Here is an 18,632-nt window from a genome sequence, read left to right as displayed (position 1 = left end):
AATAGATGATTTATTCTCAGCTTGGGCTGTCTGGACATATTATAAACCAGGAAGCAAACATTTTCACACTCCCAGAATATAAAATCCATGATTATTTACCGTATGGTGGACTAGACACTCTTCTGCCGAGCGTGGATGGAGCTACTGACAGACCGGTAGTGTCAGGTTGCGTCCCAAACGGCACCCTATTCCCTATTTAGTGAACTACTTTTAACCAGGACCCCTGGGACTCTGGTCACAAGTAGTGCACTATATAGGGAAAAGGGTGACGTTGGGGATGCAGCCTATAAGTATTCCCAGCTGAAACCACATCCATTTGATCTATCCAGTACAGTTCTATTTGACACTTTTCTGTTTGCCTTTTGATGCTTTAACTGGTTTCTAAACTACACAAGCCTCTCTATCACCACTCAACTCTTTATGGTTTAGCTGGTATGAGCGTTGTATTGATTGTGAAGAGATCTTTACTATGGCAGAGTAAGTGATCCTCATAATATGGCTTCACTGTAATATTATTACAGTGAAGTCAATGGAAACGCTGATGAGATGAGAAACAGCCACTAGAGGGAGATATCTATTCTTACTCATACTACCAATTTTTTAAAAATATTTTCATTTAGTTAACCTTTATTTTAACAGGAAAGCTATATTTAGACCTAGGTCTCTTTTTCAAATGCGCCTTGTATAATACAACATAAATATACACATTATACCACATATATATATATATATATATATATATATATATATATATATATATACACACAAAGTGTGGACACACCTACTCATTCAATAATCTTTGTTTAACCCTTTTTTGGTTACTACATGATTCCATATGTGTTATTTCATAGTTTTGATTTCTTCACTATTATTCTACAAAGTAAAAAATAGTAAAAATAAAGAAAAACCCTTGAATGAGTTGTGTCCAAACTTTTGACTGGCACTGTATATATACACTACCGGTCAAAAGTTTTAGAACACCTACTCATTCAAGGGTTTTTCTTTATTTTTACTATTTTCTACACAGCAGAATAATAGTGAAGACATCATAACACATATGGAATCATGTAGTAACCAAAAAAGTGTTAAACAAATCAAAATATATTATATATTTCAGATTCTTCAAGGCAAAGGTTGGCTATTTGAAGAATCTCAAATATAAAATATATTTTGATTTGTTTAACACTTCTTTGGTTACTACATGATTCCATATGTGTTATTTCATAGTTTTGATGTCTTCACTATTATTCTACAATGTAGAAAATATTAAAAATAAAGAAAAACCCTTGAATGAGTAGGTGTTCTAAAACTTTTGACAGGTAGTGTATATATATATATACAGTGAGGGAAAAAAGTATTTGATCCCCTGCTGATTTTGTACGTTTGCCCACTGAGAAAGAAATGATCAGTCTATAATTTTAATGGTAGGTTTATTTGAACAGTGAGAGACAGAATAACAACAAAATAATCCAGAAAAACACATGTCAAAAATGTTATAAATTGATTTGCATTTTAATGAGGCAAATAAGTATTTGACCCCCTCTCAATCAGAAATATGTCTGGCTCCCAGGTGTCTTTTATACAGGTAACGAGCTGAGATTAGGAGCACACTCTTAAAGGGAGTGCTCCTAATCTCAGCTAGTTACCTGTATAAAAGACACCTGTCCACAGAAGCAATCAATCAATCAGATTCCAAACTCTCCACCATGGCCAAGACCAAAGAGCTCTCCAAGGATGTCAGGGACAAGATTGTAGACCTACACAAGGCTGGAATGGGCTACAAGACCATCGCCAAGCAGCTTGGTGAGAAGGTGACAACAGTTGGTGCGATTATTCGCAAATGGAAGAAACACAAAATAACTGTCAATCTCCCTCGGCCTGGGGCTCCATGCAAGATCTCACCACGTGGAGAATCAGCCCAGAACTACACGGGAGGATCTTGTCTATGATCTCAAGGCAGCTGGGACCATAGTCACCAAGAAAACAATTGGTAACACACTACACCGTGAAGGACTGAAATCCTGCAGCGCCCGCAAGGTCCCCTGCTCAAGAAAGCACATATACAGGCCCGTCTGAAGTTTGCCAATGAACATCTGAATGATTCAGAGGAGAACTGGGTGAAAGTGTTGTGGTCAGATGAGACCAAAATGGAGCTCTTTGGCATCAACTCAACTCGCCGTGTTTGGAGGAGGAGGAATGCTGCCTATGACCCCAAGAACACCATCCCCACCGTCAAACATGGAGGTGGAAACATTATGCTGTGGGGGTGGTTTTCTTTCTGCAAAGGGGACAGGACAACATCACCACATCAAAGGGACGATGGACGGGGCCATGTACCGTCAAATTTTGGGTGAGAACCTCCTTCCCTCAACCAGGGCATTGAAAATGGGTCGTGGATGGGTATTCCAGCATGACAATAACCCAAAACACACTGCCAAGGCAACAAAGGAGTGGCTGAAGAAGAAGCACATTAAGGTCCTGGAGTGGCCTTGCCAGTCTCCAGACCCTAATCCCATAGAAAATCTGTGGAGGGAGCTGAAGGTTCGAGTTGCCAAACGTCAGCCTCGAAACCTTAATGACTTGGAGAAGATCTGCAAAGAGGAATGGGACAAAATCCCTCCTGAGATGTGTGCAAACCTGGTGGCCAACTACAAGAAATGTCTGACCTCTGTGATTGCCAACAAGGGTTTTGCCACCAAGTACTAAGTCATGTTTTGCAGAGGGGTCAAATACTTATTTCCCTCATTAAATTGCAAATCAATTTATAAAAATTTTTACATGCGTTTTTCTGGATTTTGTTGTTGTTATTCTGTCTCTCACTGTTCAAATAAACCTACCATTAAAATTATAGACTGATCATGTCTTTGTCAGTGGGCAAACGTACAAAATCAGCAGGGGATCAAATATTTTTTTCCCTCACTGTATATATATTAAAATACAAAAACACAGTCATGGGAAGCACAAATATAACATCACAAATCAACAGTTACATTCCTCCACAAATAAGTCCCCAATCAATACTTTAAATTGCCCAAACGGCACCAGAACATTAAAGATGAAATGTATTTTGAATTTAGTTCAAGCAATACTGTGCATTAAAACTAAAAGCAGATTTACTTAACTCGGTGGAGACCCTAGGAACCTCAAGAGTTAACCAATCCTGCGAACGGTTTAGGCAACTCAGGTGTCTATTCTTCAACAGCAAAGTTAGATAAGATGGAAGTTTATGAAGTAGGGCCTTGTAAACAAAAAGGAAGTAATGTAGAGATCTACGGGTCTTTAGCGAAGTCCAGCCAACCTTTTGATACAGGATGCAGTGATGAGTATCAAAACTGTCACCTGTAACAAAACGAAGGACACTATGGTAGATGGCATCCAAAGCTTTAAGAGTAGTAGCAGCTGCACTTTGATAAATAATATCACCATAATCAAGAACAGACTGAATCATCTGCTTCCTACTGCTTAGAAACAGGAACAATCTGTTTCTGTAGAAAAATACAACTGTTAATCTTAGCTTCTTAACCAGCTCATCTATATGTTTTTTAAATGTCAAATCCATATCAATCCAAATGCCTACGTATTTACATGTAGTTCATCTGAAACATTCTTACAAGAGTTTAAAAACAACATGTATTTCCTTTTAAGCACAAGTTTTAAATCAGCAAGGGATTCCTACATAACTATACAATCTAACTGTAGTTTTGACACAGCCAGATCAACAGTTGGGGCAATAGCATACATAATAGTATCATCCGCATATAGATGAAGTTTACCATTTTTAACATATTGACCAATGGTGTTTATATAAATAGTGAAGAGAACAGGTCCCAGAATCGACCCCTGTGGTACACCTTTATGTACTTCAAGAAATTCAGACTTAACCCCATCAATCACTATGGCCTGAGTTCTGTCACTAAGATAATCGTGAAACCATGAACAGGCGACAGAGCTCAGGCCTATCGAGGACAACTTATTCAATAAAATAGCATGATCAACAGTATCAAAAGCTTTTGACAGATCCACAAACAAAGCAGCACATTCCATTTTAGTGTCTAAAGCATTGACAAGATCATTAACAACTAAAATGGTTGCTGTAATAGTGCTATGCCCAGGCCTTTACATTATCCACAATAGTATTGAAGACATCTGCAAGAAGGCTCAAAGCTAAATCATATCCAGGATACGCTGCAATATCTCAATTTGCTTACTCTGGATGTCCAACTCAGAGATATATTCCTCAGCTGACAGTTTCCACATTGGAAATTTGGCCGGTCAATATTATCCTGGAACTGTGCAAAATAGGTGCAGCTCCTACATGGGATGAAACGATCACCGTAGTCCCTGAAGGTGGTAGCCGTCAATCTGGAAAAAGTCAGTTTCCCCATATGGCGGAAAGTGGTAGACAACATTTTGGAAAAAGTCTGTTAAAATCCACAAAAATAAAATAGGTTGGCGAGGAATCAGCTAAAAGTCAATCAATCCACACAGTGTGATAGTTAGTTAAACTGTGTGATTCAATTTATAGGATCACTACAGTTATAGGCAGCAAGCCAGAACCCAACCATAGACTAGAAACAAGCCAACACTAGGACCCACAATAGACAAAACCAAGGCACAAAACTAGCCAGCATAACAACAGTAAGGAGAGAGCGGTGACTTACTCAATGTGTTTAAATGCTGGGGCCCATCAAAACAGCAACGCAATGGAGGCCGTGTTACCAGTATGATAGCCAGGAGAGAAGCACCCTGGAGGGGATGTAGTTTCCAGTACAGGGAAGCTGGGAGGGAGGCAAGCGCTACACTGGGCCGCAGCAGAGTCAAAAATAGTAAATCCAAGTAGGCTAAACCAAGTGGAGTTCAAGTTTGGCAGTAGTCCAAAAACATCCAAGGCACAATGTCAAGTGGAAGGATGAAAGCAGTGTATGCTCAGATAAGTACGGTGCCCAGGTGTATCCAAGTCTCCTTACAAACTCTGTATACTATATTCCACTATTGTCCAATGTGTTCATAGCCAGATGAAACAAAGCTAACTGGAGACAAAAATCCACGAAAAGCTTTTCATCTACAAACATTGATCAGAGAAAAAAAGACATGCTTGCTGCCATCTTGAAAAGATGCTTTGAAATGAGTTCGGTGTAGGGTGACGCTGGAGTGGGGTGGGGTGTGGGTACACTCTGGAATGCAGAGGTCCAGCAGTGTCCATGGGGCGAGGGGGGAAGAGGCGAGGAGGTGACCCAAAGCCTGGTTTCCTGTTTACTGTCCTGCTCTGGTGACCATACCCTGTCCCCCGGGGAAGGACGTGGAGTCACAGACATATGGACACCAGATTATTACACGATCATACAACTGCAGACCAAAAACTCCAATGAATTAAGTCCTGTGGCCGAAGCAAGCATGATGTGATTCTACAGTGTGAACTGTGTTGTGTGGAGAGTATCACACACACGCGCGCACACACACGCCACACACACAGAAAAATTCCCTTGTGCTGGAAAGATACTTAGAAAATACCTTCCACACTTTTATGTCCACACTAAATTGTAACTATGAACATTCAAACACACACCTGGTCTCCACCCAATCCTGAGGTTCTCCTTGTGTCTAGGTAAGCGTGTTATTTACCCAGGGGAAGCCTGGGGTATGTTTTGTGATGTGTGTGTGTGTGTGTGTGTGTGTCTGACAGACTAACATACACTACATGACCAAAAGTATATGGACACCTGCTCGTCGAATATCTGATTCCAAAATCATGGGCATTAATATGGAGTTGGTCCCCCCTTTGCTGCAATAACAGCTTCCACTCTTCTGGGAAGGCTTTCCACTAGATGTTGGAACATTGCTGTGGGGAATTGCTTCCATTCAGCCACAAGAGCATTAGTGAGGTCGGGCACTGATGTTGGGCGATTAGGCCTGGCTCGCAGTCAGCGTTCCAATTCATCCCAATGCCTCCGTGCACAAAGCGAGGTCCATACAGAAATGGCTTGTCGAGATCGATGGGGTTGAGGTCAGGGCTCTGTGCAGGCCAGTCAAGTTCTTCCACACCGATCTCGACAAACCATTTCTGTATGGACCTCGCTTTGTGCATGGGGGCATTGTCATGCTGAAACAGGAGAGGGTCTTCCCCAAACTGTTGCCACAAAGTTGGAAGCACAGAATCGTCTAGAATGTCATTGTATGCTGTAGCATTAAGATTTCCCTTCACTGGAACTAAGGGGCCTAGCCCAAACCATGAAAAACAGCCCCAGACCATTATTCCTCTTCCACCAAACTTTACAGTTGGCACTATGCATTCAGGGAGGTAGCATTCTCCTGGCATTTGCCAAACCCAGATTCATCCGTCAGACTGCCAGATGGTGAAGCATGATTCATCACTCCAGAGAATGCATTTCCACTGCTCCAGAGTCCAATGGCGGCGAGCTTTACACCCCTCCAGCCGACGCTTGGCATTGCACATGGTGATCCTAGGCTTGTGGCAATGGAAACCCATTTCATGAAGCTCCTGACGAACAGTTATTGTGCTGACGTTGCTTCCACAGGCAGTTTGGAACTCGGTAGTGAGTGTTGCAACTAAGGACAGACGATTTTTATGCACTACGCGCTTCAGCACTCGGCGGTCCCGTTCCGTGAGCTTGTGTGGCCTACCACTTTGCGGCTAAGCCATTGTTGCTCTAGATGTTTCCACTTCACAAAAACAGCACTTACAGTTGACCGGGGCAGCTCTAGCAGGGCAGAAATTTGACGAACTGACTTGTTGGAAAGGTGGCATCCTCTGACGGTGCCACGTTGAAAGTCACTGAGCTCTTCAGTAAGGCCATTCTACTGCCAATGTTTGTCTGTGGAGATTGCATGGCCGTGTGCTCGATTTTCTACACCTGTCAGCAACGGGTGTGGCTGAAATAGCCGAATCCACTAATTTGAAGGGGTGTCCACATACTTTTGTATATATAGTGTAAGTGATTAACAGTAAAAACGACTGGTAAAGACAGAGGAAAGCAGAGGGTGAGCCCCACTGGCATGTCCCGAACAAGTCCTCACATACCCACACTGCGCCCGGAATGAAAACAAACCAGAACGTCCCCTGGGAGAAGGAGAATGGAATGTCTGGAAGCCCGTTCCCACCACACACACACAAAATAAAAAAACATTTTTGACTACAAGTTTCATTATTAAATATGTATGTCATAATTAGGAGAAGTGTGATCAGAGAGAGAGCTAAACAGGACTTGGGTAGAACTAGCTCTGGTCCATGGTGTTAAATGCGGCTTGCTGCCGCTGAGCCAGTCGCATGTATCGCCCTGGATCAGAGCTAGAACCTTGGGTAAGCTATTCCCAAATAACTATAATAACTAATCATACAATGAGTGCACAAAACATTAGGAACCTGGATTCACCAGTTCATGACATAGACTGACCAAGTGAATCCAGGTGAAAGTTATGATCCCTTATTGATGTCACTTATTAAATCCACTTCAATCAGTTCTACATGAAGAGGAGGGGACAGTTTAAAGAAGGATTATTAAGCCTTGAGACAATTGAGACATGAATTGTGTATGTGTGCCATCCAGAGGGTGAATGGGCAAGACAAAAGATTCAAGTGCCTTTGAATGGGATATGGTAGTAGGTGCCAGACGCACCGGTTTGAGTGTGTCAAGAACTGAAATGCTGCTGGGTTTTTCACGCTCAACAGTTTCCCATGTGTATCAAGAATGGTCCACCACCCAGACATCCAGCCAGCTTGACACAACTGTGTGAAGCATTGGAGTCAACATGGGCCAACATTCCTGTGGAACGCTTTCGACACCTTGTAGAGTCCATTCCCCGACTAATTAAGGCTGTTCTGAGGGCAAAAGGGGGTCCAACTCAATAGTAGGAAGGTGTTCCTAAGTTTTTGTACACTCAGTTTATACCGAATGGTCTGTTGGGTGGAGAAACGTCATTTGATCAAGACTTTGTAACTGAAGACCATGAATTGGACCTGTTTTTTCTTCTTGTTGTGTAAAATAACATTTTTTATGGACAGGAACAAATTAGCTAATCACAGCACCTCAATAAATGGGATCCTGGTTGTCTTTAACTGCCGATCCAAAACGAATCCCGGAGGTTTAGTTAATAAGACCAAGATGTGGCCATTCCTCTGTAGCTCAGCTGGTAGAGCACGGCGCTTGTAACGCCAAGGTAGTGGGTTCGATCCCCGGGACCACCCATACACAAAAATGTATGCACGCATGACTGTAAGTCGCTTTGGATAAAAGTGTCTGCTAAATGGCATATTATTATTATTATTATTATTATTATGTTTGTTGTTCTTTTTTCATCTCATATTTTATATCCATCCTGTGAAGAGAGCGGAGAGCAGCCAACAGGTCACAAAGCTTAACTCTCCTGTAAATAATAGGCAATTAAAAGCCATTTTTAAATCACAAAATCAAACATTTTATAATTGGCATATAATTCATCTGCAATTACCTCCAAAAAGCCCCGCCAGCTGTGTGTGTCACTGCTACACATCAGGAGAATGACCAGTACTGAGGTCAAAATGTAACCATCCCTCTCGATGATGGTGTATACACACGCACACACATCCTCCAGGAGAGACTAGAGCACTTTTGTGCTGCTCTATTATCTAAGACTGAAGAGTGAGCCTTTAGCTCTCTCTCTCACACACACACACACGCACACACACACACACACACACACACACACACACACACACAGACGTGCGTGCAGCAGCAGTGAGAGGTGTTCCCAGACTGCGGGTCATTGTAGGGAGTGGAGGTGGAGCATTGGATTTACAAACGGGCTGACAAAAACTATGAGGAGCGCAGTACCATACCACTGGATGTCTCTTCTGGATTAACACTGCCTCAACATCTCTACATCTCCCACAGGAAGACACTGAGGGTAAGACTCAATCACCTCTTTTATTTACTTTTTCAAGGGCACATTTTTTATTTGAAAATGTATTATTTGAAAGTAGTTAAAAGTATTTATGCATAGGCTATGTGAGGATAAACATAATGTTACTTTTGCTTCCATGTTTTTTTCAATTACCTACTGTATATGATTCTAGTGAGGGCAATTACATTTATAGAAAGACTATGACTTGGGTTGCAAAGCTACCGGTAGTTTACCAAAGTTACCAGAATCTTCTGTAATGGCAATTTATGTTAACTTTGGTAATATATACTCAAATAACTTTTACAAAATTATTAATGTATAGAATAAAAATGTTATATACACTGAGTGTACAAAACATTAAGAACACCTGCTCTTTCCATGACATTTTACATTTTAGTCATTTAGCAGACGCTCTTGTCCAGAGCGACTTACAGTTAGTGAGTGCATAACATTTCCATACTGCCCCCCCGTGGGAATCGAACACACAACCCTGGCGTTGCAAGCGCCATACTACACGGGACTTGTAAAGTGAATCCAGGTGAAAGCTATGATCCCTTATTGATGTCACTTGTTAAATCCACTTCAATCAGTGTAGATGAAGGGGAGGAGACAGGTTAAAGAAGGATTTTCAAGTCCTGAGATATGGATTGTGTATGTGTGCCATTCAGAGAGTGAATGGGCAACACAAAATATTTAAGTGAGTTTATACGGGGTATGGTAGTAGGTGCCAGGCGCACTAGTTTGTGTCAAGAACTACAACACATGTGGGTTTTTCACGCTCAACAGTTTCCTGTGTGTATCCAGAATGGTCCACCACCCAAAGGACATCCAGCTAACTTGACACAACTGGAGTCAACATGGGCCAGCATCCCTGTGTAACGCTTTTCACACCTTGTAGAGTCCATGCACTGATGAATTGAGGCTGTTCTGAGGGCAAAAAAACAACAACTCAATATTAGGTAGGTGTTCCTAATGTTTGGTATACTCAGTGTATGTGTCCATATTGTCCATTAGTTTCTAGTGGATAGACCATATGGTTCAAGAGAAAATAACCTAATTAATGAAAAAGGCATCTAATCAACAATGGCATTATTTTCAATTAACTCTGCAACTCTTCCAACTATTGTATTTTTTCACAACTTCCACCAGTTTGGCCCCAACACATTTACAACAAAGACATAGTAAAATAAATAAGTGTAAAAAAATATATAACACCAATGGTATTCACTAAGTTGATGGTTTATATTTAGCATAATGTTTTACAGCGTTGTCATTCTATTTTTAATTTTTAAATTGTCGAATTTGTATATATACTGTATATTACATGTGATAGGGCCACACATAGGGCCAGAGATCATTACAGTACCCAAAAAGGCCACTAGATGTCATCTGATAAAATTCGATATATTCCTTGAAAGTTATCACTTAGAAATGTTCGAGTAATATACCCTCCCTTTGCAACCCTAACTATGACTGTTCAGAAGTTCAATTGTCTGAACAGTGATTGTAAGGCCTTTTAAAGTTCAAAGTTCAAACTTCTGTAGTATGTTTATGATTGAACCTAACCTGATAATTCTCTGAAATGATGGCATATTCAGTCAGACAGATCATCTAAGCCAACACATTAGTTTCAGCTGGTTTTGTTATAATATATTTATATTTTCATATTTCTTTTTGACACAACATGCTCCTTGAGGTTTAATATCTCGTGGTTAATCAGAGATGGAATATGAATGTGTTTTTGGCCATAAATCTCAGACAGAGATCTCAACCAGTAGGAGAGAACAGCTGTGACAGCTGAATATTTGAGCTATTTGGACATGAGAACATATGTTCTGTACAAACACTGGCAGCTCTACTGCTCATTTCTCTCTCCCGCTAGCAGCAACACGTTGATGGATAGCGTAATAGACCTGGAAGCCATCCTAAATACCTATGTTATTAAACTCAGGCAGCAAAGGAGAAAATGCCTCACCTGTCTTGATTCTCTGTTAGAGAGCACATGAATAGCAAACAAATGTGTGATACTGTATCTAGCAAAATGCTGCCCTGTGCAGTCAAACACACACACATACACCTGCTCGTAGAAAAACTCTTGACTAGGGCTGTTACGGTGACCCTATTACTGCCACACCGGTGGTCATGAGTCATGACCCAGTCAAATTCCACGTGACCGTTTAGTCACGGTAATTAGGCTTCTCCAAGCTCTGATGCTGCTGATGGTCATTAGTAGCCTGCTAGTAGCCCGGTACTCAGCACTCTATTGTCCCGCTAATCACTCTGACATAAATGCAAATGTTATCGAAAATCTAATCAAACACTTCATGAGAGCCCATGAGCTCATGCTGCGCAATATTTCTATAGGCTATGCAATTGCGTGAGAAAAAAAGTTACAAAGACGAGGATCCCATCAGCTTTCTATAGGCTAGGCCTACTATATTTATTTCTCTACTTTCCTAATATTAAGCATATTGCTTTGCTTTACAGCAGGAGTACAGCCTACCTGGCTGGCATGAAAATGAACCATGGGAAAAGCGTCCCCCATTTGCTATTTAGATCACATGTACAGTGGGGAAAAAAAGTATTTAGTCAGCCACCAATTGTGCAAGTTCTCCCACTTAAAAAGATGAGAGAGGCCTGTAATTTTCATCATAGGTACACGTCAACTATGACAGACAAATTGAGAATTTTTTTTCCAGAAAATCACATTGTAGGATTTTTAATGAATTTATTTGCAAATTATGGTGGAAAATAAGTATTTGGTCAATAACAAAAGTTTCTCAATACTTTGTTATATACCCTTTGTTGGCAATGACACAGGTCAAACGTTTTCTGTAAGTCTTCACAAGGTTTTCACACACTGTTGCTGGTATTTTGGACCATTCCTCCATGCAGATCTCCTCTAGAGCAGTGATGTTTTGGGGCTGTCGCTGGGCAACACGGACTTTCAACTCCCTCCAAAGATTTTCTATGGGGTTGAGATCTGGAGACTGGCTAGGCCACTCCAGGACCTTGAAATGCTTCTTACGAAGCCACTCCTTCGTTGCCCGGGCGGTGTGTTTGGGATCATTGTCGTGCTGAAAGACCCAGCCACGTTTTATCTTCAATGCCCTTGCTGATGGAAGGAGGTTTTCACTCAAAATCTCACGATACATGGCCCCATTCATTCTTTCCTTTACACGGATCAGTCGTCCTGGTCCCTTTGCAGAAAATCAGCCCCAAAGCATGATGTTTCCACCCCCATGCTTCACAGTAGGTATGGTGTTCTTTGGATGCAACTCAGCATTCTTTGTCCTCCAAACACGACCAGTTGAGTTTTTACCAAAAAGTTCTATTTTGGTTTCATCTGACCATATGACATTCTCCCAATCCTCTTCTGGATCATCCAAATGCACTCTAGCAAACTTCAGACGGGCCTGGACATGTACTGGCTTAAGCAGGGGGACACGTCTTGCACTGCAGGATTTGAGTCCCTGGCGGCGTAGTGTGTTACTGATGGTAGGCTTTGCTACTTTGGTCCCAGCTCTCTGCAGGTCATTCACTAGGTCCCCCCGTGTGGTTCTGGGATTTTTGCTCACCGTTCTTGTGATCATTTTGACCCCACGGGGTGAGATCTTGCGTGGATCCCCAGATCGAGGGAGATTATCAGTGGTCTTGTATGTCTTCCATTTCCTAATAATTGCTCCCACAGTTGATTTCTTCAAACCAAGCTGCTTACCTATTGCAGATTCAGTCTTCCCAGCCTGGTGCAGGTCTACAATTTTGTTTCTGGTGTCCTTTGACAGCTCTTTGGTCTTGGCCATAGTGGAGTTTGGAGTGTGACTGTTTGAGGTTGTGGACAGGTGTCTTTTATACTGATAACAAGTTCAAACAGGTGCCATTAATACAGGTAACGAGTGGAGGACAGAGGAGCCTCTTAAAGAAGAAGTTACAGGTCTGTGAGAGCCAGAAATCTTGCTTGTTTGTAGGTGACCAAATACTTATTTTCCACCATAATTTGCAAATAAATTCATAAAAAATCCTACAATGTGATTTTCTGGATTTTTTTTCTCAATTTGTCTGTCATAGATGACGTGTACCTATGATGAAAATTACAGGCCTCTCTCATCTTTTTAAGTGGGAGAACTTGCACAATTGGTGGCTGACTAAATACTTTTTATCCCCACTGTAAATGTATGTATATATATATATATATATATATATATATATATATATATATATATATATATATATATATATATACACACAGTGGGGAGAACAAGTATTTGATACACTGCCGATTTTGCAGGTTTTCCTACTTACAAAGCATGTAGAGGTCTGTCATTTTTATCATAGGTACACTTCACCTGTGAGAGACAGAATCTAAAACAAAAATCCAGAAAATCACATTGTATTATTTTTAAGTAATTAATTTACATTTTATTGCATGACATAAGTATTTGATCACCTACCAACCAGTAAGAATTCCGTCTCTCACAGACCTGTTAGTTTTTCTTCAAGAAGCCCTCCTGTTCTCCACTCAATACCTGTATTAACTGCACCTGTTTGAACTCGTTACCTGTATAAAAGACACCTGTCCACACACTCAATCAAACAGACTCCAACCTCTCCACAATGGCCAAGACCAGAGAGCTGTGTAAGGACATCAGGGATAAAATTGTAGACCTGCACACGGCTGGGATGGGCTACAAGACAATAGGCAAGCAGCTTGGTGAGAAGGCAACAACTGTTGGCGCAATTATTAGAAATTGAAGAAGTTCAAGATGACGGTCAATCACCTTCGGTCTGGGGCTCCATGCAAGATCTCACCTCATGGGGCATCAATGATCATGAGGAAGGTGAGGGATCAGCCCAGAACTACACGGCAGGACCTGGTCAATGACCTGAAGAGAGCTGGGACCACAGTCTCAACGAAAACCATTAGTAACACACTACGCCGTCATGGATTAAAATCCTGCAGCGCACGCAAGGTCCCCCTGCTCAAGCCAGCGCATGTCCAGGCCCGTCTGAAGTTTGCCAATGACCATCTGGATGATCCAGAGGAGGAATGGGAGAAAGTCATGTGGTCTGATGAGACAAAAATAGAGCTTTTTGGTCTAAACTCCACTCGCCATGTTTGGAGGAAGAAGAAGGATGAGTACAACCCCAAGAACACCATCCCAACCGTGAAGCATGGAGGTGGAAACATCATTCTTTGGGGATGCTTTTCTGCAAAGGGGACAGAACGACTGCACCGTATTGAGGGGAGGATGGATGGGGCCATGTATCGCGAGATCTTGGCCAACAACCTCCTTCCCTCAGTAAGAGCATTGAAGATGGGTCGTGGCTGGGTCTTCCAGCATGACAACGACCCAAAACACACAGCCAGGGCAACTAAGGAGTGGCTCCGTAAGAAGCATCTCAAGGTCCTGGAGTGGCCTAGCCAGTCTCCAGACAAGAACCCAATAGAACATCTTTGGAGGGAGCTGAAAGTCTGTATTGCCCAGTGACAGCCCCGAAACCTGAAGGATCTGGAGAAGGTCTGTATGGAGGAGTGGGCCAAAATCCCTGCTGCAGTGTGTGCAAACCTGGTCAAGACCTACAGGAAACGTATGATCTCTGTAATTGCAAACAAAGGTTTTTGTACCAAATATTAAGTTCTGCTTTTCTGATGTATCAAATACTTATGTCATGCAATAAAATGCAAATGAATCACTTAAAAATCATACAATATTCTGGATTCTGTATCTCACAGTTGAAGTGTACCTATGATAAAAATTACAGATCTCTACATGCTTTGTAAGTAGGAAAACCTGCAAAATCGGCAGTGTATCAAATACTTGTTCTCCCCACTGTATATGCGAGAAAATAAAACAACAACAGACAATTACATTGATGGAAGTTACAATCTATCTGCAATATTAAAGCTGATCTACCCCCTAAAAAAATAAAAAAAATAAAAAGAGAGTTTAAAGATTAGTCAGATTTTTCTGGGATAGTCACTATGTCCAGGGGTAAATAATTTTACAGGGTAAGGAATTTTGTTGTTGTGTTGGGCGTACTAGGGTGCAAGTGACTCCAACTGACAGGTTTTGTGAGAGAAGTCAAGCTAGAGAGATTCCTAACAAGAGGGAGCTTATTGTCTGCACGCATGCGGGTACACACGCACAGGGAGTTTCTTTAGGATAAAAAGAAATGGAATAGAGCTAAGCATAGGCAAAATCCTAGAGGTAAACCTGGTTCAGTCTGCTTTCCAACAGACACCCTGAAACAAATATACCATTCAGCAGGACAATAACATAAAACACAAGGCCAAATATACACTGGAGTTGCTTATCAAGACGACATTGAATGTTCCTGGGTGGCAAGTTACAGCTTTGACTTAAAATCGGCTTTAAAAAATCTATGGCAAGACTTGAAAATGGCTGTCTAGCAATGATCAACAACCAACTTGACAGAGCTTGAATAATCTTTTTAAGAATAATGTGAAAATATTTTACAATACAGGTGTGCAAAGCTCTTAGAGACTTACCCAGATAGACATTAATCGCTGCCAAAGGTGATCCTAACATGTATTGACTCAGGGGTGTGAATACTTTATGTAAGTGAGATATTTCTGTATTTCTAAAAACATGTTTTCACATTGTCATTTTGGGGTATAATAATCCATTTTTTATTCAGGCTGTAACAACAACATTTTGAATAAGTCAAGGGGTATGAATAGTCACCTTGTCAAAGGAATTTTACAGGGTAAGGAATTTTGTTGTTGTGTGGGGCGTACTTGTGTGCAAGTGATTCCAACTGACAGGTTTTGTGAGAGAAATCAAGCTAGAGAGATTTTTAACAAAAGGGAGCTTATTGTCTTATCGTATGCGGGTATGCGTACACACGCACACCAGTGGAGGCTGCTGAGAGGAGGACGGCTCATAATAATGGCTGGAACGGAGCAAATCAAATGGCATCAAGCACATGGTTTCCATGATATTTGATACCATTCCACTAATTCCGCTCCAACCATTACCACGAGCCAGTCCTCCCCAACACACACACACACTCCTCACCCTGTCAAGCATTAGCCACAAAATCTACCCACATCATCCCAACAACCCCTACGGGTCAGAAAGAGGGACAAAAAGCAGTGAGGGGGGGAAGGATAACAAAAACCTATAGTTGTTGACAACTTGGATCGTCATGCTGTTATTGGCTTTAAGTGCATTACAACTTCCAGATGGATGGCCATTCTCCTTTCCTAATAGATGTTTTCAGATAAAATACATATTTCATATTATTTTATACATTCTGTCCAAAATATGTGAAAAGAGAATCATCATTTTATCCAGCAAGCCTTGTCTATAACAAAAAAATTGATCTTGTCAACAGATCTCTTTTAAGTTAATACAATGCAGCAGCATAGACTAAACTGACTTGACGTCATTCCTAACATGTCATGTTCCTTTAGTCCCTTATTTCTCAGAAAACAGATGGAGGAAGAGGACTACGACTATGACAACTCCAGCTCCAACGACAGTGACTACCACGATGACTACCACTCGGTATGCGACAAAGCGGAGGTGCGTTCTTTCGGCCGTCTCTTCCTGCCCGTGGTCTACGCCTTGGCCCTGGTGGTGGGTGTGGCAGGCAACGCTCTGGTCGTGGTGGTGTATGCGTCGCCGCGGCGACTGCGGACGCTGACAGACGTGTGTATCCTGAATCTTGCCGTGGCCGATTTACTACTTCTTTTCACGCTGCCCTTCTGGGCTGCCGACGCCGTGCACGGCTGGCGGATCGGCGTGGCTGCCTGCAAGCTCACCTCCTTCCTCTATGCCACCAACTTCAGCTGTGGCATGCTGCTGCTAACCTGCGTTAGCGTGGACCGCTACCGTGCACTGGCCCACAACGCTGGAGGCCTCGCCGCGAGTGGCCCGCGGGCCAGGAGACAGTGGATAATAGTGTGTGCCGTGGTGTGGGCCATGGCAGTTTGCCTGGGCCTGCCTGACATGGTGTTCTCCACGGTGATGCCCACGTCTCATCGTCTAGCCTGCATGGCCGTCTATCCCCTCAGCATGGCTCGGCTGACCAAGGCTGCCCTGGAGCTGCTGGAAGTGCTGCTGAGCTTCCTGCTGCCCTTCCTGGTCATGGTGGTGTCTTACTGTTGGGTGGGCCTGGCGCTGGTTAGGGTCGAAGCCGGGGTGTGCAGGGAAAGGAGGAGGCGGGCCGTCCGGGTGCTGCTGGCCGTGGTGGGGGTGTTCCTGCTCACCCAGCTGCCCTACAACCTGGTGAAGCTGTGGCGGACGCTGGACGTCATCTACGGCCTGGTGACCGACTGTGACCTCAGTAAGGGTCTGGACCGGGCTCTCCAGGTGACGGAGAGCCTGGCGCTCACACACTGCTGCTTCAACCCAATACTCTACACCTTTATAGGCTCCTCCTTCAGAGGACACGTCATCAGGGTCACTAAGTGCCTCGGACAGCGCCTCGGGGGGAGGTGGTGTGTTGGTCGCCATGGCAACGAGGAGCGGACATTGGAGATCTCGCTAAATACACATACCCCAGCCAGGCAAACACACTCACACTCTGTCTCGGAGGACGAGGACACCAGCACCTTCACCATCTAACATGTCTAAAACTCAGAACTCTTATTATGGCGAGAGTGGTTTACTATGGATCATGGTGACCGTGAGGGCTAATGCATAACACTTCTATTGACTTTTATGAAAATACTTAAAGGGGCAATCTGGGATTCAAACAACAACACAGCAGCCAAACAAGCTTATATTTGGGGTTATTTTGGGGTAAGAGTTGAACTAAGCTCATGAGGCATTTATAAGTTACATTATTCACAAATAAATGGCTATATCATTAATTTAAAGGTCCAAAAATGAATGTACCAATCACAGATTGCCCCTTTTAAGCAGTTGCTCTATACCAGCATTTCTAGAATCCTTTGCAATACATAGATAACAGTTAAGTAACTTAGACATCTAGATAAATCTGTATTTGTATAAGTAAATCATATATTATACTGTATTTAGTCAATCTTTAGTATAGCGGAATCTTGTGTAAATAAAACAAGTTGTTATTATGTGACCCCCCACTATTTCCCATATATGAAAACATCTTAAATAAATCTCAAAATGAGAAGGAATGGCAAAAAGAATGGCAAACCTGAGAAGGAATGGCTCTTTCAAGCTAAATCTCTCATGTTATTATCTCATCTTCAATTCAACCTCACACAGCCATGGTGCCTGCAGATCAGAAGCATATGATTTCAATGTATTCTGTGGCTTTGGGAGAGAAGAAAGCAGGCAGTCTGATTGCACAGCGGGTTGCCAGAGAGAAAAGCTGGAGAGATCCGCAAAACAAAGACAGAGAAATCGACAGGGAGTGAGAGAGAGAGAGAGTGGTTGAGAGCGAGGGAGATGGTAGAGGGAGAGAGAGAGAGAGAGAGAGAGAGAGAGGTAGAGAGAGCGAGAGAGAGAGCGAGAGCGAGAGTGAGAGCGAGAGAGAGAGCGAGCGAGAGAGCGAGCGAGAGAGGGAGGGAGGGAGGGGGGGAGGGAGGGAGGGCTTCCATCCGGCCATCACACAGGCAGGAAGACAGTACACAACCAGCGGGCTTCTCTTTAAGGGTTCAGTCTCTAATGGCACCCTATTCCCTACATAATGCATTACTTTTGACCAGAGCCCTATTGGCCCAGGTCAAAAGTAGTGCACTATATAGTGAATAGGGTGCCATTTGGGACACATGCCCATGAAGA

The 18,632-nt window shown here is 42.6% G+C and overlaps 2 protein-coding genes across 2 annotated transcripts in view; one reads left to right on the top strand and one right to left on the bottom strand.

Moving 5' to 3' along the window:
- Positions 1 to 18,632, bottom strand: part of LOC311109427 (acyl-CoA dehydrogenase family member 11-like) — a 78,481-nt gene that overhangs the window by 16,244 nt on the left and 43,605 nt on the right. The window lies entirely within an intron of this gene.
- Positions 16,359 to 17,492, top strand: LOC311109430 (atypical chemokine receptor 4-like; the record flags this gene model as incomplete). The annotated part of the gene is made up of 1 exon (XM_084152318.1): positions 16,359 to 17,492. One exon carries the CDS (start codon positions 16,359 to 16,361, stop codon positions 17,490 to 17,492), a length of 1,134 nt encoding a protein of 377 aa, XP_084008444.1.

This window comes from Coregonus lavaretus (assembly GCF_964263955.1).
Source record: "Coregonus lavaretus genome assembly, chromosome: 34".
Classification (NCBI taxonomy): domain Eukaryota; kingdom Metazoa; phylum Chordata; class Actinopteri; order Salmoniformes; family Salmonidae; genus Coregonus; species Coregonus lavaretus.
This window is presented reverse-complemented; position numbering and strand designations above follow the sequence as displayed.